The sequence below is a fragment of the Rhinatrema bivittatum genome, chromosome 2 (assembly GCF_901001135.1).
Source record: "Rhinatrema bivittatum chromosome 2, aRhiBiv1.1, whole genome shotgun sequence".
In the NCBI taxonomy this organism is placed as follows: Eukaryota; Metazoa; Chordata; class Amphibia; order Gymnophiona; family Rhinatrematidae; genus Rhinatrema; species Rhinatrema bivittatum.
In genome coordinates this window covers 294,720,627-294,741,924 of record NC_042616.1, presented here as the reverse complement: position 1 = coordinate 294,741,924, position 21,298 = coordinate 294,720,627, and the positions used below count along the sequence as shown (strand labels likewise).

General features: G+C 43.7%; 1 protein-coding gene across 1 annotated transcript in view; it reads right to left on the bottom strand.

The window, feature by feature from the left end:
• Positions 1–21,298, bottom strand: part of UBP1 (upstream binding protein 1) — a 212,916-nt gene that overhangs the window by 101,360 nt on the left and 90,258 nt on the right. The window contains 4 exon segments of the mRNA XM_029589647.1: positions 16,077–16,177; positions 18,790–18,897; positions 19,440–19,550; positions 19,693–19,845. Coding sequence (XP_029445507.1) covers positions 16,077–16,177; positions 18,790–18,897; positions 19,440–19,550; positions 19,693–19,845 — 473 coding nt within the window.

The window sequence follows — 21,298 nt, the reverse complement described above, 5'->3', positions numbered from 1 at the left end:
TTAAAAGTGTACAACATGCATGGACTTTGTTTAAAAACAAACAAACAAACAAAAAAAAAATCTTAGAAGCACAATCCAGATGTATTCCATATATTAAGAAAGGTGGAAGGTCAAATGATTACTGGGATGGATAAAAATTGAGGTGAAAGAGGATTATTTTTTAGCCAAAAGATCTTTATTCAAAAACTAAAAGAAGGATCTATCAAAGAAAATAGGATAAAGCATAAGCATTGGCAAGTTAAATATAAGACAGTGATAAGATAGGCTAAGAGAATTTGAAAAGAAGTTGGCAAAAACTCATAATAAAAACATTTTTAAATATATCCGAAGCAGAAAGACAATGAGGGAATTGGTTGGACCATTAGATGATCGAGGGGTTAAAGGAAGATAAGGCCATGGTGGAAAGGATAAACAAATTCTGTCCATCAGTGTTTACTGAAGAGGATGTTGGGGAGATACCTGTTCTGGAGACAATTTTCAAGGGTAACTATTCAGATGAACAGACCAAACCACAGTGAACCTGGAAGATGTAGTAAGCCAGACTGACAAATTGAAGAGTAGTAAATCACCTAGGCCGGATGGTATAAACTCCAGTGTTCTGAAAACTCAAAAATGAAATTTCCAGACCTATTACAATTAATTTGTAACCTATCCTTAAAATCACCCATTGTACCTGAAGACTGGAAAGTGGCCAACGCAACCCTGAAATTTAAAAAGGGCTTTAGGGGTGATCTGGAAAACTATACACCAGTGAGGCTGACTTCAGTGCTGGGAAAAATACTGGAAACTGTTATAAAAGAATAAAATCACAAAACATTTAGACATGGTTTAATGGGACACAACCAGCATGGATTTACCCAAAGTCTTGCCTCACAAATCTACATTTTTTTTAAGGGATGAACAAACATGTGGACAAAGGTGAACCAGCAGATGTGGTGTATTTGGATTTTCAGAAGGTGTTCAACAAAGTCAGTCATGAGAGGCTTCTAAGAAAACTAAAAATTCATGGGATAGGAGACTATGTCCTTTTGTGAATTGGAAACTGGTTAAAAGACAGGAAAACAGAGTAGGATTAAATGGTCTGTTTTCACAGTGTAAAAAGGTAGAGTGCTTCAGGGATCTGTACTTGGACCAGTGCTTTTTAATATAATCTATAAATGAACTGGAAAGGGGTACAATGAATGAGGTGATCAAATCTGTGGATGACACAAAATTATGCAAAGTAGTTAAATCTCAAACGGATTGTGAAATTGCAGGAAGACCTTGTGAGCGTGGAAGATTGGGCTTCCAAATGGCAGATGAAATTTAATGTGGACAAGTGCAAGGTGATGCCTATAGGGAAAAATAATCCTTTCTGCAGTTAAGCAGAGTTGCTTACCTGTAACAGGTGTTCTCACAGGACAGCAGGATGTTAGTCCTCACACATGGGGTGACATCATGCCCAAACACAGAACACTTTTGTCAAAGTTTCTAGAACTTTGACTGGCACCTACTGGGCATGCCGGGCATGGCACTAACCCTGCAACCAGCAGGGGTCCCCCTTCAGTCTTGTGTATAGTAAAAGTACGTGCGAAAAATAAAATAAATCGCAAGCGAACCTAACTCTGCGGGGTGGCAGGTGGGTTTCGTGAGGACTAACACCCTGCTGTCCTGTGAGAACACCTGTTACAAAGTAAGCAACTCTGCTTTCTCACAGGACAAGTAGGATGTTAGTCCTCACACATGGGTGAATAGCAAGCTGAGGATGCCCGAATATGCACCAAATGCAGCCAAAGACGTGCAACAGGCACAACAACAGGGGTGGATTTGGGTAGGAGGGCATCCTGAAAACCCAGGATGTTGGGTAGTTAAGCTGAGAATAGGTTGCGTAGAACAGACTGGCCAAAAATGGAATCTGGTCTGCCAGCTTTATCCAAGCAATAATGGGCTGTGAAAGTATGGAGAGAGCTCCATGTCGTAGCTTGTCAAATATCAATAAGTGGCACCGAACAAAGGTGTGCCACTGAGGTTGCCACGGCCCTAACAGAGTGTGCTTTCACATGGTCTTGTAGTGGAATGCCTGCTTGCTAGTAGCACAAGGAGATGCAGTCCGCCAACCAGGAGGAAAGGGTCTGTTTTCCCACTGGATTTCCCAATTTGATTGTATCGAAAGAAACAAATAATTGTGTGGATTTCCTGTGGGCCAACATGCGCTCTAGATAAAAGGCAAGGGCATGTAAAGCCTGTTTTCCTGGTTTGAATGGGGCCTTGGAAAGAATGTAGTCGGATAGGTCCAGGGCGGTTAAGAACTATCATGAAGTGTAGGGTTTCCATGCGGAAATGATTCACTCGTAGATGTCAGACACGCTTGAGGTCCAGGATAGGGCGAAAGGAACCTTCCTTCTTACATATGATGAAATAGATGGAATAATGCCCCGTATTTTCCTGGGGCACAGGTACAGCCCCCAACCTGAGGAGCCTTAAAAAAGTAGTCTCCACTGCCTGCTTCTTGTCCTGGGAGTGACAAGGAGACATCATGAATATGTCCTTAGGAATGCTGTGAAATTTAAGTGCATATCCTTCTCGTCTGACCCCCCAGTACCCATTTATCCAAAGTGATCTCAACCCACCTCTGGTAGAAGAGGGACAGTCGACTCCCTCTCTCATCGCTACAAACGTGGGGTAGGCAAATTTTCATTGGGGGGGGTTCAGGATGAACCTGAACCCAAGCTTGCCCATCGCTTGGGCTGTCGACTATGAAAGGACTGAGACCTCCCAAAGGGCTGAGACCTCTGAAATGTTGAGTTTCTGAAGGGGCGAAAGCATTGGGAGCCCCTGGATTAACCCTAATAGGCGAAGGGCGCTGTAACTGTTTTCTCTTATCTTCGGGTAGCTGGGGAACTGGACATATGCCCCATTTACTGGCAGCTTTTCCAATTCATTTCTGAAAAGGAGTGATCCTTTAAAGGGCATCTTTGTAAGATTTGCCTTGGAGGCTGCATTTGCTGACCAATTCCGCAGCCATAGATGTCTTCTGGCTGCCACCACTGAGGCCACTCCTCTGGCTGAAGTATGGACTACATCCGAGCCCGCATCAGCTAAAAAGGCAGCAGAGGGTTCCATAACTGCTCTGGAATTCACCCCCATGTTGTCCACCACCTGAGAGAGACGTAGGCAGGAATGAGCTAACAGGGCACAAAAAGAAGCAATCTGTAAAGGTCATTGCTACTGTGTCAAAGGCTTGTTTTAAGGATGGACGCCATCCATTTATCATGAGCATCCTTTAAGGCTGCTCCTCCCTCCACTGGGATAGTTGTTAGTTTAGAATCAGCACAGACCAGCGCATCCATTTTAGGGAAACGCAAATGCTCTCTCACTGCCAGATCCAGTGGGTATAGCGCTTCTAACGCTCGTCCCCCTTTAAAACTTGCTTCTGGGGCATCCCATTCCAGGTCAATCAACTCCTGGAATGCTTCCAGTACTGGAAAGTAGTAAGAGGCTTTCTGCAGGGAAATCAGAATGGGGTTTCTTCTTTGGTTTCCTTCAGTCTTCCCCAGCATCTTCAGGATCTGGGAAACCAGGGTCGGCAATTCGTCTCTATGGAAAAACCGTAACATGGTCCGATACGGTTCTAAACCAGGGGGAATTTTCCCCTATTCCAAGGAATCTGTATCCTCCAATTCGTGTGTGCTATCCGGGTCCTGCCAGGGATACCTTTGATGAGGCGAGGTATGCCTCAAGGTCTGCCGATAGGACTGGGAGAGGGAGGGCTTACCGGTTGAAATTTCGTCCAGACAGGGGCAAGTGAGATAGCAGACTGCGCCTGTACGAAGGCTTGAAGGCCCTGGAAAAATACCACCCAAGAGAAGGCAACTGGGTCCATGCTTAGCCCAGGAGGTACTGGGGTAGGTAGGTGCCGCTGAATTCCCCTCTCCCTTGGATGACCCAATCCCGGGGGTATTCAGATCTGGGGTACTTCCAGTTAAGGCTGTGGCTAACCCATTCTCTGAATGGGAGGAGCCCGGGCTTAGCAAAGTCCAGGGAGGCCAACTCTCCCTGGGCTTCCCTCACAGTGCTGACATAAGTTGGAATCCAGGTCAGACTGTGAAATCCTAAAATGACAAGCAGCGCAGAGAGAAAGGTGCTTATGTTTCTTGGCTGCTGGAGCTACTGGCGGCGGTAACTGTGTTCTATCGGCTCGCACTTAAAATTTTTATGCGCACAGATTTCAGGGGCCTAGGCGAGATGCAGCAAGACGCACATATAGACCGTGCGCCCGGCTTTACCTGTATCCTACGCTTAACAGGTTGTGTGTGTGTGTGTATGTACGCATGCAACGTTATGCACACAGTGCGTGCGCAGAGCCAACACACTGCATGTACCAATGTTCTACGGAGGGCAATATGGCACACCCAAAAGACGTGCGCAAGATGGCGCTGCCGAGGCCTATCACGTGGTATGCCAAGCCTAAAGAAAAGCATAGCCCCCCGGGGGGGGGCCGCTCCACCTTCTCAGAAGCCCACTTACCCTTACCCTAACGGGATCAGGAACATCAGTACGACGAGCCGAGCAAGGAGACCAGAGGAAGTCTTACCGAAACTCCTCCAATGTCTGAATCGAGAGAAAAATCTTCTCTCTTTTTTTTTTTCTTCTTACCTGGGCTCAGCACTTACTGGCTGAGTACAGAGACGGTCTCCAGCTGCAGGGGAAAGGACTTTGGCTGTCACTGCCACATTCGGCTTCCTGCACCTACTGCCTTTCAGCTGCTTAAGCAGCAAAGTCCATGTCAGGAACCGGCTACCAGACCAAGGCACACTTCTGAGGGATCTCAGAAATCGCCTCAGGAATTCTCAACTGGGGGAGGAAACTTTAGGAGAGCGGGATTCGATTTTTTCTCCAATTTAAATGTAGAATTTCTCCTTCCAAAATGTACAGCAATCCCCATAGGGATAGGTACGTCTACCATCTGTTGGAGACTGAGAAATACTGAAGGGCTGAGGTCACTGCAGGAGTGTATCTAAGGTGACATCAGCTTTGAAATCTGACTCAGTCTCCATCTGCTGGCAGGGGAGCATAGCCCATTGGTCCTGAGTCCATCTGGCTACACACTATGAAACTGGGTTTAAAAAAGGTTTGGATAAGTACCTAGAAGAGAAGTCCATAACATGCTATCAATCAATAAAGAATAGTAGCTTAGGATCTATTTAATGCTGGGTACTTGCCAGGTACTTGTGACTTGGATTGGCCACTGATGGACACAGGATGCTGAACTTTATGGACCCTTGGTCTGACCCAGTATGGCATTTATGTTCTAGAATGATTCCATTAATTTTTCTCACCACAGATGTCAGACTAAACAGCTTGTAAGTTTCTAGCCTCCTCCTTTCTTCCACTTTTGTGAACAGGATCCACATCCGCCTGTTTCCAGTCCTTCAGAAGTAGTTCTGGAAAAATGAAGATAGGCAGATGTGGCTCCTCTTCACAACAGTGGAAGTAAGGAAGAGGCTGGGAACTACAAGCTAGGTAGTCTGATCTCTCTGGTGAGTAAAATTAATGGAATTGTTGCTAAATCAATGGACAGTGCAGTTTCTGGAATCCAGTGGCTTGCAAGATGTGAAGCAGCATGAAAAGGTAGGGAAGATAGGACAGATTTAAATACCTCAGATGTATCAGTTCAGATGAGGCAAGTATCTTTCAATGGAGATTTCGGAACATAGAATAAGTGTGAATGGTGACAGACTGAGGAGTAACACAAGGAAATATTTCTGTACAGAAAGGGTAGTGATGTATGGAACAGCTTCCAAATGGAGCTGGTGGCAACAAGGACAGTATTTGAATTAAAGAAAGCATGAGATAAGCACAGGGGATTCTCGGATGAAGTGGTAGGGATTAGGGTTGGCAATGCTCCAGTAGTCTAAAATCGAGCTCCAGGCTAGCTCCAGAAACTGATCCGGCTCCAAAGTGCTACACCAGCTCTAGTTGCTTTCATCAGGCTGCAGAAACAGAGCCAAGGGGGGAAATGTGAGAGAAGGGTGGGAGAAGTATGGTAATATGATACTGTAGTAAGCTTAACAACATTTTCAAATTGTTACAGGATATTAAATATTCCAAAACAGGAGGAAACAGGGACAGGGGGGGGGGGGGGGATTTGTGTCCAAAAGAGGAATTGTCTGGGAGCTGTGCAATAGTGCAAATTGAGCAATTGATCTTTCTATAGAGTAAAACAGAAAAAAAAAAATTCACACACAATTGAGACATGTTGCCTAACAATGTATTTACTTGAATGCAGGTGATTCTATGCCAGAAACAAATTTGCAGATTAAGGGAAATCCACTCCAGTACAGCCGAGTCCACATCATCTTGTTTTCCTGGTGCCATTTTCAAAGTCCATATCTATATGCATATTCCCAAAACTCCTTCAGCTGAAAGCTATTTGTTTTATTGCTTCTTTAGTATTTTTCATAAATATGATGGTAACTTTCAAACAGTCGTGCAGGCATACATGTATGTGCATATGCCGACCCAGAGACAAGACCATTTTATAACATATGCGTATATGATATAAAATCGGCTGTATGCGCATACAATTTTATATGGACAAGCGCATGTGCGTACAAATGCTGGGTCTACCATGTAAGTAGGGGGGATTTCATTAGATACATGCGCCGACATGATAGCCCTTTTTCCCAGTTCTCTCAGTTAGCAGATTGGGTTTTCCTAATCCCCTGTGTTATTTAGTCTTTTACCTTTTTAACCCTGAATCTTAAAATCCTGCTGATGGCTAGTTGTTATTTTTATTTTAATACTTACTCGTTGTCAATAGCAGACGTTACGCAGTAGGGGACTCCTGGCTCATGCTTATGAGCATAAATACTTACGTGCATATTTCAAGGTAACTTCTCAGAATGCCCATCTCCCACCCATCCTCTGCCCAGACTAGATGCACTTTTTTTTTTTTTTAAAGACTTTTTGACTTGTGCATGTACTCACACTTTTTAAAATCCACGCAGTGCAGGCCAACTTGATACAGGCGCATATCTCCCAGCTTTGGCGCACGTAGGGCTTTCAAAATAGACCTTTATTTGCGTGAGGTCTTTCCAGAAGTCTGACTGAAAGTGCCTTCAGTCAGTTTCTTATGGCAGAATGTGCATTGTGCTTTACACCAATATAAACTTTCAAAAAAGTTAGCAGCTTCTGCATAACTTTATTTTGCTTTTGCTGTTCCTGTGTTTCATCCATGTCGTCAAACCAGAAATGAGTACTGGTTCAACCGCACCAAACTGTGTCCTACTCTACAATTTTTCTTCTGGTACTTTTTTCCACCCATCCTGTCACCTGACCTCCTTCCAGACCCCCAAGCATGCTTAGGAATTCAGAAGTTATTTAACAAATTCTAGAACCAAGAAAATGAAGACATCAAAGAGATTACATTAATAAAAAGTTTTGTTCCCAAACAGCTGGAATGAAGTTTGATTGTTTTGCTCTTATAAAATGAATTACATACTTTACTTTCAGGTCATTCATCAAAATGCATTAAGGGGTATTAGTGCCCTAACGCCTGCGATAACATCATAATAGATGCGATATTTATCGCATCGCATTGCGCGAATGCAAATTTTTTAAATGTATTCAAAGGGGCGGGATTGAAGAGGGGTTTGGGCGGGATCAATGAGAATGAGAATGAGAGGCGCTATCGCTGGAAATAACTATACCTTTTTTCCTAGCATTAGGCTGTGCGATTATGCCCAAAGCAAAATTTGCGATAAATATTGCAAATTCTGTTTTGGGCATTTTCAGGCAGGGAGAGGGAGAGAGCGCCTCTGGAGTGGCACACACAGTAATCAACTCTTTATACCACTACAGAAGGGCCAGCTAGTAACTTGAGGCGAGGTTTTGGTGGTGGTCTAGGGTTTTGGAGCAGTTTTACATGCACAGTGGGCACCAAAATGGGGGAGCAGACGAGGTCCAGAGTGGTGATTGCTCAGCTACTGAACTATGCTCATAAAATGACAATTCTACAAACATACAAAAAGTATGGGCTGAATTTACATAACAGAAAAATCCTGATTTTCAAGGATTTCTCGAATACAATTCCGCTGATGAGAACAGAATTTTCATCTTTATGTACAGATCTATATAACAAGAAAACTGAATTGTCCTGCAATATCCAGCTCATCTAGAACCGTGGCATGAGGAACAAGGGAGACTGTTTCATTTAGTTACAGAAGCTAAATCTTTCTTACAATGGGTCCAACAACACCCAGGTTGAAAGTTTCTGTCAAGCTAGTGTTTGATATGGAATCTCTCTTCTTTTTTCATCAGACTCCTTCACTGCTGGTATTCCATATGTACTATGTAGCATGGTTTTTGAAATCCTTGTTTAAAGACTACTGCTGCAGCCTCTCCTTGGGCGTGGCACCAGAGCACTCATAGCAAACCTACGATCCTACTGGAATTTGTTTTCTTGATCTTTCTCAAGCCAACATCTTCCTGGTATGGGATGTTTGTTCTGTACTGTTTTAATTGTTTGGGTGTGACAGGCTATCGGTGCCATTGGTCGGTCCGTGTCACATGGTAGGAGCAATGGACGGCACAGCCCATCCATTGCTCCAACATTGTGACAGGGACCGACCAATGGCACCGATGGCCTGTCACATGGTAAGGGCAAAGGGCCATTTGTGCCATTTTGATTACTGGCAGCCGACAGCCCAAGAGCGTGAGATCGCTCCCGGGACCCCCACTGGACCACCAGGGAATTTCAGCAAGTTTGTTTTTGGGAGGGGGGGGGGGGGTCGCAATGAATTAAATTTGAAGGGTTGGGGTGGGGGGGGTTTGTTTTTTTTTTGGTTTGGTTTTGTTTTGTTTTTTTTTTTAACAACCCCCCTTCTGGCCCCCCGCCGAGTTTCAGGCTTCGTTTCGGGGGGGGGGGGGGGGGGGGGGGGGAGAGGGGCAGACGAAATAAAATCGGCCCAGACTGCAGGAAAATGAAATTTAGGCCGAACCAAAAGGTTCGGCCGAAAATTGATTCTGACTGGTGAATTAAAGAGAAGGCGGGCTTAGCCTTGTCCTCATTCACCAATCATGGAAAAAAAATAAGACATGCCCTAAAAATTAGCCCTAACCGTTTTTTCAGAGCTAAAAAAATATAAGACCTGTCTTATTTTTTGGGAAACACGGTACTACGTGCCTACTACTCGCCACAAACTGGTAGACCAAAACACGGATTGGTTAAATTGTCCTTTTTAACACACAAATCTTCTTTCTAGCAGCACATATCACATTCAAAAGCCTGAATCAAGTTCTTTGTCCTCACTTTAGTTTTTACTAAACTTTTTTTCTCTGCATGTTTGAACGTGTCTGGATTACTGTTTAATGATGATCTTCCAACAAATACATTGAACTGCACTATTTTCATCTACCCCTATCGAACGTGACAAGGCAAGGTTTACCAGACAAAGTTGGGAGATGGTTATAGTACTTAGCAGCTAAAATAGAACTTAAAGTCACCCGCTCTCTCAGCTGTTGATTTGTACTGTTACTCAGATCAGAGAAGAGGGACAAGGTACTTAGCAAGAAAGCCTAAGTTAATTATAAAGACAGAATATCAGTAAAGGAAACAAAAGCAGTTATCAGAAATAGGTGGCATAAAGTCATAGTCATACCCAACTTCTAATGAGCACATTTTCACATAACCAAGGGCAATATAGCTAGAGGTCCCCACTCAAAGCTTTATAGTGCTCCTTTTAGAAGTTATCACATACAAACAACTTGAGTTCAAAGTTTGCAATATGATCGACCAGTTGAAAAGGTCACATATCCAATCTCTGCTTGCTAAGCCACACTGCATCCTCTGATGCAAGGTTCAATGGCAACCAGGGAGGACATTACAGCAAGTTGCAAGACTCAGGACACAAGTCCATAAACAGAAAGCAAGGTTGACAAAACAGGCTGCAGTACTGCATCTGGTTAAATGTCATTAAAAGGACTAGTTTGTCATAGCCAAAATGTGTATAGACTATTAACTTAATTTTTCCAGAATTATAACAAACAAACAAGTCCCCAAGCATACCATATTATTCTTTTTTTTAACACTACACTGCTATTTATTTTTTTTTCACATTCAGTTAGTTGTTGCAATCTGAGTTCAAATTTTGAGTGAGTGCACAACTCCTGTTCCAACCTAAAATTCTTACCTTTAGAATATATTAAAAGCTTCATTTTATAAAAAAAGGTATTCCTTAAACAGGTTAACACAGGCTAACCCTTTCAGTGCGACACCATCAAAAGTGAAGAAAGGCTAACCACGCCACAGGTACCATTTCCAAAGGATTCAAACGCCCGATTTGCTGCTTCCAAGCACTGTCCACGTCAGTTCACTCTAGTCTTGACTGGGTGTGCAGAGCAGTGTTATACGTTCTAGGAGTTTCAAATTGAAAAGGTTTCTGCTGGATGCCACACAGCAGTACATGAGACTCATGAGTGCAAATCCAATGAAAACATGTGCTAACTTTGGAGAAACAATGTTAGAAAAGATGACATGCTCATTAGGCCCTTTGATATTTAAGAAGTGCGTAGTAGGACATCCAAAAACAGCAGAACTTCATAGGTTTTTCCGGAAGGAAAGGAGAGGAGGGGATGGAGCTGAAACAGCAAAGACAAGCCCCCTGCTTTCTACTCCAATGCCTTCCCTTCTGTCCCCTACGTCCTCCGCTTTTTTGCCACTGGGTCAGAACAGGGCTGGAGCAGGGAGAGTAGGTGGTTTTTCTTTGCTCTGTGGTGTCTGTTCTAGCCTCATATCCCTCCCCCTCCTGTCCCTGAAAAATAGGAGGGGAAGGGCTGAATTAGGGAGCAGAGTGGCTCTTCCTTGTTTTGTCTGTTCTAGGCTCATCCCTCCCATCCTATTTCCTGCATGCTGCCTGGGAGGGGATGAGCTGGAGCAAGAAGCAAAGAGCTATTCTCTGCTGCCTGAGATTTTGGCTCCGATCAACAGAGATGGAGCAAATGCCCTATGAGCCCACCAAGACAGTACAGGAAGGACTTTCCCATGGTACACCAATAAGCATGGCATATAGATTGAGACTTAATGTTCAAAAATTGTGCACTCTAGAGGACAGGAGATGAAAAGGGATATGATAAAGACACATGAGCATATTTTAATGAAAAGGATGATGTATGGAAATGTATATGCTCGTCTACCACAAGTGATAGAAAATCATAGGAAGACAACTGGACAGACTGGCTGGACTATTTTACTTAGCAAGAGCTCATATGAGGAGACTGAAAAAGGAGAAACCAAACAAAACATGTCTTCATAGAAAGGACAGTGGAATATGGAGTAGTCTCTCAATGTAGGGAATGGATATAAAAAACATATCTGAATCCAAAAAAGTATGAAATAAGCACAGAGGATAATTAGCTGTAGAGAAGCAAATGTAAAAGCTGGAGATAGAGTGTGTAGGGGTGGCCAGCTCCAGTCCTCGAGAGCCACAAACAGGTCAGGTTTTCAGGATATCCACAATGAATCTGGATGATAGATTTGCATACAATGGATGCAGTGCATGCGTATCTCCCAAGTCTCAGGCATATTCATTGTGAATATCCTGAAAACCTGGCCTGTCTTTGGCTTTCGAGGACCAGAGCTGGCCACCCCTGAAGTAGTATCCAACATAATGCAACAAGAAGGGAACTGAAAGCAGAGTTGCTTACCTGTAACAGGTATTTTTTAAGGACAGCAGGATGTTAGTTCTCACACATGGGTTACATCATCCGATGGAGCCCCGATACAGAGAACTTATGTCAAACTTTCTAGAACTTTGACTAGGCACACTGATCATGCCCAGCATGCGCTATATCATGTGTCCACGTGGGGTCCCTCTTCAGTCTCATAACATAGAATTACAATTAAAATAAAAAAAAATAGGAGAAACCCAACTCCGTGGAGTGGCAGGAGGGTTTCGTGAGGACTAACATCCTGCTTTCCTCGGAGAATACCTGTTACAGGTAAGCAACTCTACTTTCTCCGAGAATAAGCAGGATGGTAGTCCTTACACACGGCTGAATCCTTAGATACAGTCTGCTCCCCAACACAAAAAGGGAACTAACAGACACCTAACCAGGTACCAACGGGCACAACACTGGTGCTGTTGTAGCAGAGGGGGGAGACAGCCTGAACCCAAATAATTGGAGAGTCGGGTTCTACACCTCAAACAGGTTCTGAAGGACAAACTGGCCAAACCTACTGTCGCGTCTGCCATCCTTATTCAGACAATAGTGAGATGCGAACGTGTGGCGAGAATTCCTCGTCGCAGCCTTGCAGATCTCCTTCATGGAAACTGCTCGTAAGTGGGCCACAGATGTTGCCATAGTTCTACAGAATGAGCTGTGACATGATCACCCCCCCCCCCCAAGATGTAGTTTCATTTGGGCATAACAGAAGGAAATGCAATCTGCTAGCCAACTGGATAGTGTCTGTTTGGCAACGACAATTGTAATACCCAACCTATTCTTACAAAAAAAAAAAAAAAAGTGGGGTGAACTGTCTATGGGCTTCTGTCTGCTCTAGATAGAAGACTAAGAGTTTCTTGCAGTCCAAACTGTGCAGTGCTCATTCGCCTTGGTGCAAATGAGGCCTGGGAAAGAATACTGGAAGGACAATTGACTGATTAAGATGGAAATCCATCACCGCCTTAGGCAGGAACTTAGTGTTCATATACAAGACCATCCTGTCATGATAGAACTTAGTATAAGGTGGATAAGTCTCTAAGGCCTGGAGCTCGCTGACCCTGTGCACTGAAGTAACCACTACCAAACATATGACCTTAGGGCCAGGTACTTCAGGTCACAGGTGCACAGCAACTCAAAAGGAGCTTTCATCAGCTGAGCTAACACCACGTTGAGGTCCCAAGACACAGCGGGAGGCCTTAGGGGAAGCTTCAATTGAAGCAGGCCTCGCATGAAACGTCAACTATAGGCTATACAGAGATAGGCATATCATCTAAACTGTGGTGGTATGCACCAACTGCAGTAAGATGAACTGTAACAGAGCTGGTTTTTAAGCCAGTCTCCAAAAGGTGCAGAAGATAATCAAGCAGTTTTTGTGTAGAGCAGGAGACTGGATCTAGGGCCTTTCAAGTGGAAGGCTTTCTAGAAGCCATCAGGACCCAAGACACATCCTCTGAAAGATCAATTGGCTGCAGGATTAACCTATCAACATCCAGGGTGAGAGTGACAGGGCCTGGATTTTAGGATGCCACAGCCTGCCTTGGCTTTGCATGATGAGATCTGAGGAAGTCCCTAGACTGATTGGTCTCCGGATGGACAACTCCCAAAGTAACGGAAACCAGACCCATCTCGGCCTATGAGAGACTATGAGAATCCTAGTCGCTTTGTCCTCACAAAGCTTAAGAGAGTTTGTCACTAAGGAAATTGGAGAACTTGCATACAGAAGACCCTTGCCCTAATAACAGGTGAGGTCTTCCGAGGCTGGTTTGCCAGCTGTCCTGTGTAGAACCAAGGTACCTTCCTGTTGCAGGGGGGACGCAAAGGGATCTATGGCGGACTCCTCCAGAGGCGGAATAACCGATTCGATACACTCTGGTCCAGGAACCACTCGTAGGGTCTGAAGGCTCGACTCAGCCTACTACCATGTTCTCCGCCTCGGGCAGGTTCATGGTTCTGAGCACCATCCTGTGGGACAGGGCCCACCAGATCTGGACTGCTTCCTGACACAGGAGGTATGACCCCCCTGCCTCCCTGCTTGTTGACATCCCACATTGCAACATGGTTGTCGGTTTGGAACATAATAACTTTGTTGGACAGCCGATCTCTGAAAGACCATAGTATGTACCTATTCGCCATAAGCTCCAGGAAGTTGATTTGACAAGAACATTCCTGAGTAGACCAAAGACCCTGGGTAACGAGCCCATCAACATGAGCTCCGACCCCAAGATAGATGCATCCATGGTTAGGACAATTTGAGTGGGGAGACTCCCAAAATGAGACCCCGTGTTCCAGATTGGAATGTGCCCGCCACCAGGACAATGAGTCTCGAAGAGACGGGGCGGCTCGGATGCAAGCCTGGAAGCTCTGAGTAGCTTGACATCACTGTGACCTCAGGGTCCATTGGGCTCTGCGCATGAGTTAACGTGCCAAGGGAGTAACATGTACTGTTGCAGCCATATGGCTCAGCCGCCTCAACAAGTGCCAGGCTGACACCTGCTGAATCTCTATAGCCATGGATATCACAGAGACAGCCCTCTGGAAAGGCAAAAGGCCTTGGCCTGAGCCATGTCTAGCAGGGCTCCTATGAAGTCCAACTGAGGTGATGGGCTGAGATGGGACTTTGGGTAGTTGAGAACGAAGCCTAGTGACTTCAACACTCAAATGGTCAAGCACATGGAGCTGATGGCCCCACCTGAGATGTGCTCTTGACCAGCCAAGCGTCCAGATAAGGGAAGACATGCACTCCCAGTCTGCGGAGGTGCGCCACCACTATGGCCAGGCATTTTGTGAAGACCCATAGGGTGGGCGCAAGCCAGAATGGCAACAATCGCTACTGGAAGTGCTGTGTTCCCATGACATATCTGAGGTACTTCCTGTGACCGGTGAAGATCTCGATATGAGTGTATGCATCCTTTAGGTCGAGGGAGGATAGCCAGTCCGCTTTTTGCAAAAGGGGAATCAAGGTGCCCAGGGAAACCATCTTGAACTTTTCACTTTTTAGAAACTTGTTCAAGGCCCTCAGGTCTAGGATGGAACAGAGTCCTCCTGTTCTCTTTGGAATCAGGAAGTACCTTGAGTAGAATCCCCACCCTCCTTGCCTTGGTGATATAGGCTCTACCACTCTGGCTGCGAAGAGGGAGGAAAGCTCCATTTGTAATACCTCCTAATGTGCTACCGGCCACCAATATGGGCATGGAGGTCAATTTGGCGGGACACCCAATAGATTTAATTGGTACCCTCGGCAGAAGATGGACAAAGCCCACTGGTCCAAGATTACAGTGGGCCACTGGTTCGCAAAGAACTGCAGCCTGCCCCCCCCCTGAGGGTCCATCGCCCCGGGTACGTGTGAATGGCTTACACTCCCTACGGCCCAGACAAAACCCCATGCTTGGAGTTGACTGAGGAGCAAGCTGGGGCTTGGGAGCTCTCTACTGCCTGAGACAGCCACAGAAGTCCTAATAGTGTTGACGGGAGTGAGGAGATGGTGAAAGAAAGTCTTCCTTGGCCCCAGTCTTCCTTGGCCCCAGTCTCGACGACCTCCTAGATGAGGACGGACAGATCCAGAGTACTGACAGAGTTGCTGGAGGGTTTCATAGATGTCCCAGAGTTGGGCCACAGCTTCCCTCACTCTATCTCCAAAGAGATTGCTTCAAATCAACCCTGTACTGGAGAGAGACATCATCTGTGCACATAAGCAGCAACACTGGACGCACGCGATGCCCCCAGGCAATGGATACATCTCTCATGAGAATGAGTGATAGACATATTCCTCGTGCTCTGGGGGCACCGACAAATACAGGGCGTGGCCATGACGGCGCGAAAAAAAAGAGCTGCAAAGTCAAAAGCTATGGCAGGGGGTGGCAATGACTGGCGGGTACCAAGGAACTGCTACCACTGAGGGGAATCGACCAAGAATCGCTGAAAACCCTGACTAGACACACTACAGGGAGGTACCAAGAGGGACCCAGCGACAGAATCAAGAAGGAAAAAAAAAAACACGAAAAACTGTGAAGAGAAAGTTTTCCACAAGGCTAAAAACAGGTAAAGTGAGCTCAATCACACTGTAAGGCTCACAGCTCTGTGGAAAAGAAGAGACTCCCCACGTGGATATGTGGTATAGGGCATTTTGGGTTTGCTCTGTATGCCTAGTGAAACGTCTAGAAACTTTGACATAAGTTTTCTGCATCGGGGCTCCATCTGATAATGTCATCCATGTGTGAGGACTACCATCCTGCTTGTCCTTGGAGAATGTGCCTTTCAATCATGATTTACCATCATACTCTGTTTCTTTGTCAATGAACCTGGAAGAAAAGTGTGAAAAACTGCAAGAACGTGACTGGTTTAAAAAAAAAACAAAACACACACACACAACTTACCTGTCTGGGACGTGGTAGGTATTCTGCTGTGGAGCAGAGTTAAACTGGGGTGTGGTAGCAGGACTATTGTTTACATAAGCTGTGTCAGGCCACGGTGAGCACTGAAGATAAAAAAATGAAACATTAAGCAAACAATATATTTAAGGTTGTTAAAACTAAAAGCTTCCTTACTAAAGAGGACCTACTCTTGTACTATACAACCTGAAATGCACCTAAGCATAGCTGACCCAGATCTGGAAATGCCATCTTAGCACAGCAGATTTCACAATTGTAAGCAAAGAACTTTACATTATTGGCTTTCAAGGGAAAAACAAAGCTGAAGAAAATGGTGGCATGGTGGGACTCTTGGGCAGGTAGCAATAATCCACTGACAAGGGACTCAACACTTCCTCAGCATCACATTTATGGGGAAAACGTGCTGAAGCCAGAGAAGCTCGCCATCTATCTGTGGCAAAGGTCAATGGAACACAACTCAAATGAGGCAAAGTTTCTTTTGCTTTGGAAGGCTTCTCTTTTGGGGGGCGAGGCAGGGAAAGCTGGGAATGTTTGGGGGTTTTCATTCCTTTTTTCTTTCATGAAGATGACCTGTCACTGATTTAATTTATCCTTACTAGCAGCTTTCTAACTTCACTGAAATCCAGGAGAGCCCAAATGTCTTCAAATGGACCCTTATGGTATCGAGGTACAGATGGCAGGGGAAAAGAATGTTAAGATTTGACTTTCTAAATGTGTTTCTTGATTTCTTTTATTTTGAGAGGAAGGAGGGGAGGAATTGCATGGTGTTCCCAGGAGACCTAAGAACTGTCTGGTACCGAGTCCAATTTAACTTGAACAAAAGATGTATTCTTTTGCCAAGCTGAAATTCCTCCTTTTTTTGCATTTCCATGTCCTCTCACTATCAATTGCCGACAATTCACTGCAATGGTAGCTTTACAACTGCAGCGAAACAAATTTGCAACTTAAAAAATATTTCTGCAGTCCTACAACTGAGACATCTGAGAAACAAGGCTAATATACAACCATACAAGAGGGAGAGAGGGTAAAGAAAATTTAGAGACAAATTTTTAGTTCATTTTAATTAAACTGCTACTAATTAATAAGGAATAGTAGCTTGTGATCTATCTAATGTTTGGGTAATTGCCAGGTACTTGTGACCTGGATTGGCCTCTGTTGGCAACAGGATACTGGGCTTGATGGACCCTTGGTCTGACAGAGTATGGCATATCTTATGTTCATTTGACAAAGTAATTTCCTAAGTTTACTAAATGGCATCTAGGGCCAGATTTCAAAATTTGAGAGTCAGATAGGCCAAAAACTGTACAACATGCAAGCAAGATTACTAATTGTGAAATTACTTTTTTGTCGTAAACTTTAGATTCCTGCAACTTCAAAATGGTAAACAAAATATTTTGCAAGTAAAATCTCCTTTTCACTTCCACTGCATCAGAGCCTTGAATTTCTAAAGTTGATGCTAGAGGCATGTGATTGAAAAGTTTTAATTTGTGGCAGTGTACTTTTTGTTTCATTTTTGAGGAATGCTAAGACCCATTTAATGTGCATTAAAATCATATTAATACACTTAGGAATGAATTTTCAAAGAAGTTACACGCATATAAGTAGCATATGTCACAGCAATTTTCAGAAGTCCATTTTCGCATGTAAAACCTTTTGAAAATTCAATGTAATTTCAAAAGGAGTTGTGTGAGTAAAAGTAGCACATATAAAACCCAGTTTTAAGCACATAAATCCTTTTGAAAAGTACCTCCCTAAAATGCTTTTCAGCCATCACATTTCTAGTTTATGCATATGCAAATCATTAGCAACACATGTCCCTCTGCTCTAAGCCTTTAGAAGGCCTGATACAGCTCTTAGTACTGCTCACATTCTGCTCCAGTTGTTAAAGATTATATGCTACTAGATTTATAAGTAAAGCTATCAAAGAGAAACATCTGAAGACTAACATGGTGACAGATGTGTCACCATTGCTATTTAACTCAAATAAAGAATCTGTTATTACCAATCCCTACATATATCAGAATCTTTCCACTTTCTTTTTGGGGGGAGAGCGAGGAGAAATAACCTAATTTTGAGAAAAGGTTGGATAGGATGTACAATGAAAGTTTTTGAGAAGTTTATAGGAAATGTGTGTTATTTCTTAATTTGCATAAGATATCGAGTGAAACTCAAGCCATTTAGTACACAGGGATCCAAGAGTGTGATTAAGGCATAAGGCAAACATGCCAACCACATGCTTCAGACGTGAAAGGGCACAATGCTGCAGATGTCAGAGGGAAATGAAACCATCCTGAAACACATGTGTAGAAGACAGAGGGCAGAAAAATCAAAGGAAGTTTCATCTCAGTAACATCTGCTGTTATCTTCTAAGTTTAATCATTTTGATACATACTGAAAATATACATTTGGGAAAGAAAATAGCATTTTTTAGCCAATGACAAATTGTTTCTAACCATATCAATAATTTAAATGGGACTAGGGAAAAATTAAGTATCTAAATAAAACTACCCTTGCAACACTGCTGGCAGATATGTAAAATTTAGTAAGTATCTCACAAATATATAGCCTACGGGCAATCTACATAAACAAAAATGTGGTTAACTGACAGGTCAGGGAAATCTGTCCTATATCTAGCACCATCATTTTTGCACAAGGTACTACATCTTGCACAGTGAAAAGGTAAGCAGAAGTCCCTTACACTGCCTCGCTTTGCCAGAGAATCACCGCAGTCTGCTGGCAAAGTCCGCTTGCTGGACTTTTTCTGCTCATGTTCAACTGCATCTTCAATTATAGGCTCAAGACTCATCTGGGACAAACACCAAAGATTTGGATCAATTTCTTTTCATTATACAGTAAGGAAAGAGATCTAAAAGCCTTTTGTGTTCTCTCGACCAGTATGATAAATGGAGCTCACGGATGGTCCAGAAAAAAAAAAAAAAGAAAATCAGTGCAATTCTGGCTATAAGCCAAATTAAAAAAAAAAAAAAATTGCTCTCAAAATTTCATGAGATTTTACCTGTATCAATTTTTTCTTTCTTTTTTTTTTTTAATTAAGGTTTTTAGATCTGTACATGCGTTAAATGAGGAATTAAGCACGCCCACAATGTGCTGCCCCCAGTTACTCATTACAAAATTGGAATGCAAGTTTTTCAAACAGCAGTATATCACTTGCCCATGTCTTTTCAAATTGCGTATGTTAAAACCTCTTAATAAAATATTTTTACATTGCCAGCCTTCTCTCCCACCCACTGAAGTTACATTGCAGTCTTAGCTTATACCCCTTACAGCTATCATTATGTAGTGATGCTTTTCTGGAAACAGAAAAGTGACTCTGCTCCATCAGGTTACCTCTGAGAGGACTGTGGTTTCATACGAAGATTGATATTTCTCTCTCTCTTGGGCAGTCCTCTTCTCCATCTTTTCCCTGTCTGTTTTCTGTTTCCTGTCTGCTCCTTTTGGCTAAACAAATGAACAACTAAATAAACAAAAACTTCAAAGAAAAATCCAAGTTCATAATTTGAATGTGTTGCAGTATTGGCTTACATTAAGTAGGCAGGCTTCGTCACAGACACAGGGAAAGTTATTTCTACCTTTTTTTTACCTTAAAAACTTTGATTTGGCAACTGGCTGAGTAGAGGTGATCTGTATATTCTCCATTCTCATTTTGCTTGAATGTGTCCGCTTGAATCCTGAACGGTACACCTTTCTCCCCTCCATGTTTCCGAACAGTAAATTCTGTGCTGATGCAATGTACCTGCAAAACCATCATTCCAGTGTTAGCCTATGTCTGTTTGCCTACAAACAGATCACACATTATACTACTATCTAGCAGTGCTACCCTACCAGAACAGCACTCCAGGCTTGGCTCTACAAGTTAAACTTCTAGTTTTGAGGCCAATGTAATAAGCTGTGCTAAAGCTGCCACAGGTTTTTGCACGCACTTGTATGGGCTTTTGTGTGCGTTTTTCCTGCGCTAATCTTACTCGTATGTAATAACGTTGTCAACACGGGAAAACCGTGCACATAAACCCACTTAAAAACCCATAACTGGTTTTGCACAAGTGCATGCACATGACATGCAAAGGAGGCAGTTAACTATTCACGGGCTATGCAGGGAGCTGCACGTCGGTTTGTGCGAGTTTTTTTACGCGGGTTTTTAGCATCTGGCTCAGGGCGGGAGTTAAAGCGTGTCTGGAGGCCAGTTGACTCCATTGCTAGCATTAGTGTGGTTGTGTGTCCATGCAGTTCTGGGGTAATCATGGATCACCTTCACTTTTTCCGGACTCTGTGGTACACATTGCAGGTCAGCTGAAGAAATCTCTGCTGCATTTCCTGCACTTCCTGGCATCCACCAGTGCAGCTGCCTCGCGATCAGAGACAGATCATGAAGGGGTTTAGGCACTGCTCTACCCACTTCAGTCCCACTCCTGGACCACTAACTTTTTCACTCTTTTATGAAAGGGAAAGGCTTTTGCCCCATGAATCACTCGTGGGTCAACATTTTGTGGGTTTCAGCACAGGTTTCTGCGCAGTTTTATTACATAGGGTCTTGACTGTGTGTTTTACTTTTGCACAGATTTTCTGTGCGCATATCAATTGCATATCTGCCCTTTATTACTTCCCATGGAGGTGCCTGCTTTTGCTGCACATGCTTAAGAAAAAAAAAAAAATACACAGTCAATTAGCGCTGATTTCCTTTGTATTATCTGCCTGAGAAACTCAACTGCAGAGTTGTTCTCTTCAGACCAAGCCTTGCTGGATACTAAGCACATACTTATGAGATAGCAACTTCCATGTGAAATGTTCTACCAAAAAGCGGTAGAAAGACACTTAACAGGATGAGAGCAACTTTGGGCATTTGGGCACTGCAGCGCAACACATAAGGGATGAAATACATTTATAAAACGGAATCTGAAATACATTTTTAAAAAATCGAATTTTTTTTGACTGCAAAATTAATGGGGTTCTCCTAAAACATGAGTAAAATCAATAATTTTCCACAGAGAAGATAGGACCTTAGATGTTCTCATTTTGAAGGTGGTACATGTAAGCAAGTCAGTGCCTCCGAACTCTATGCAGGAGCACTGGTTTAACCTAGACTAACTCACTAACATTACTTTCTGCGACACTCAGCACTTTGTGGAGATCTCCAAGTCCAAGCAGTGATCAGGACTGATGCTGCTTAGCTACTGAGATCTTACAAGACT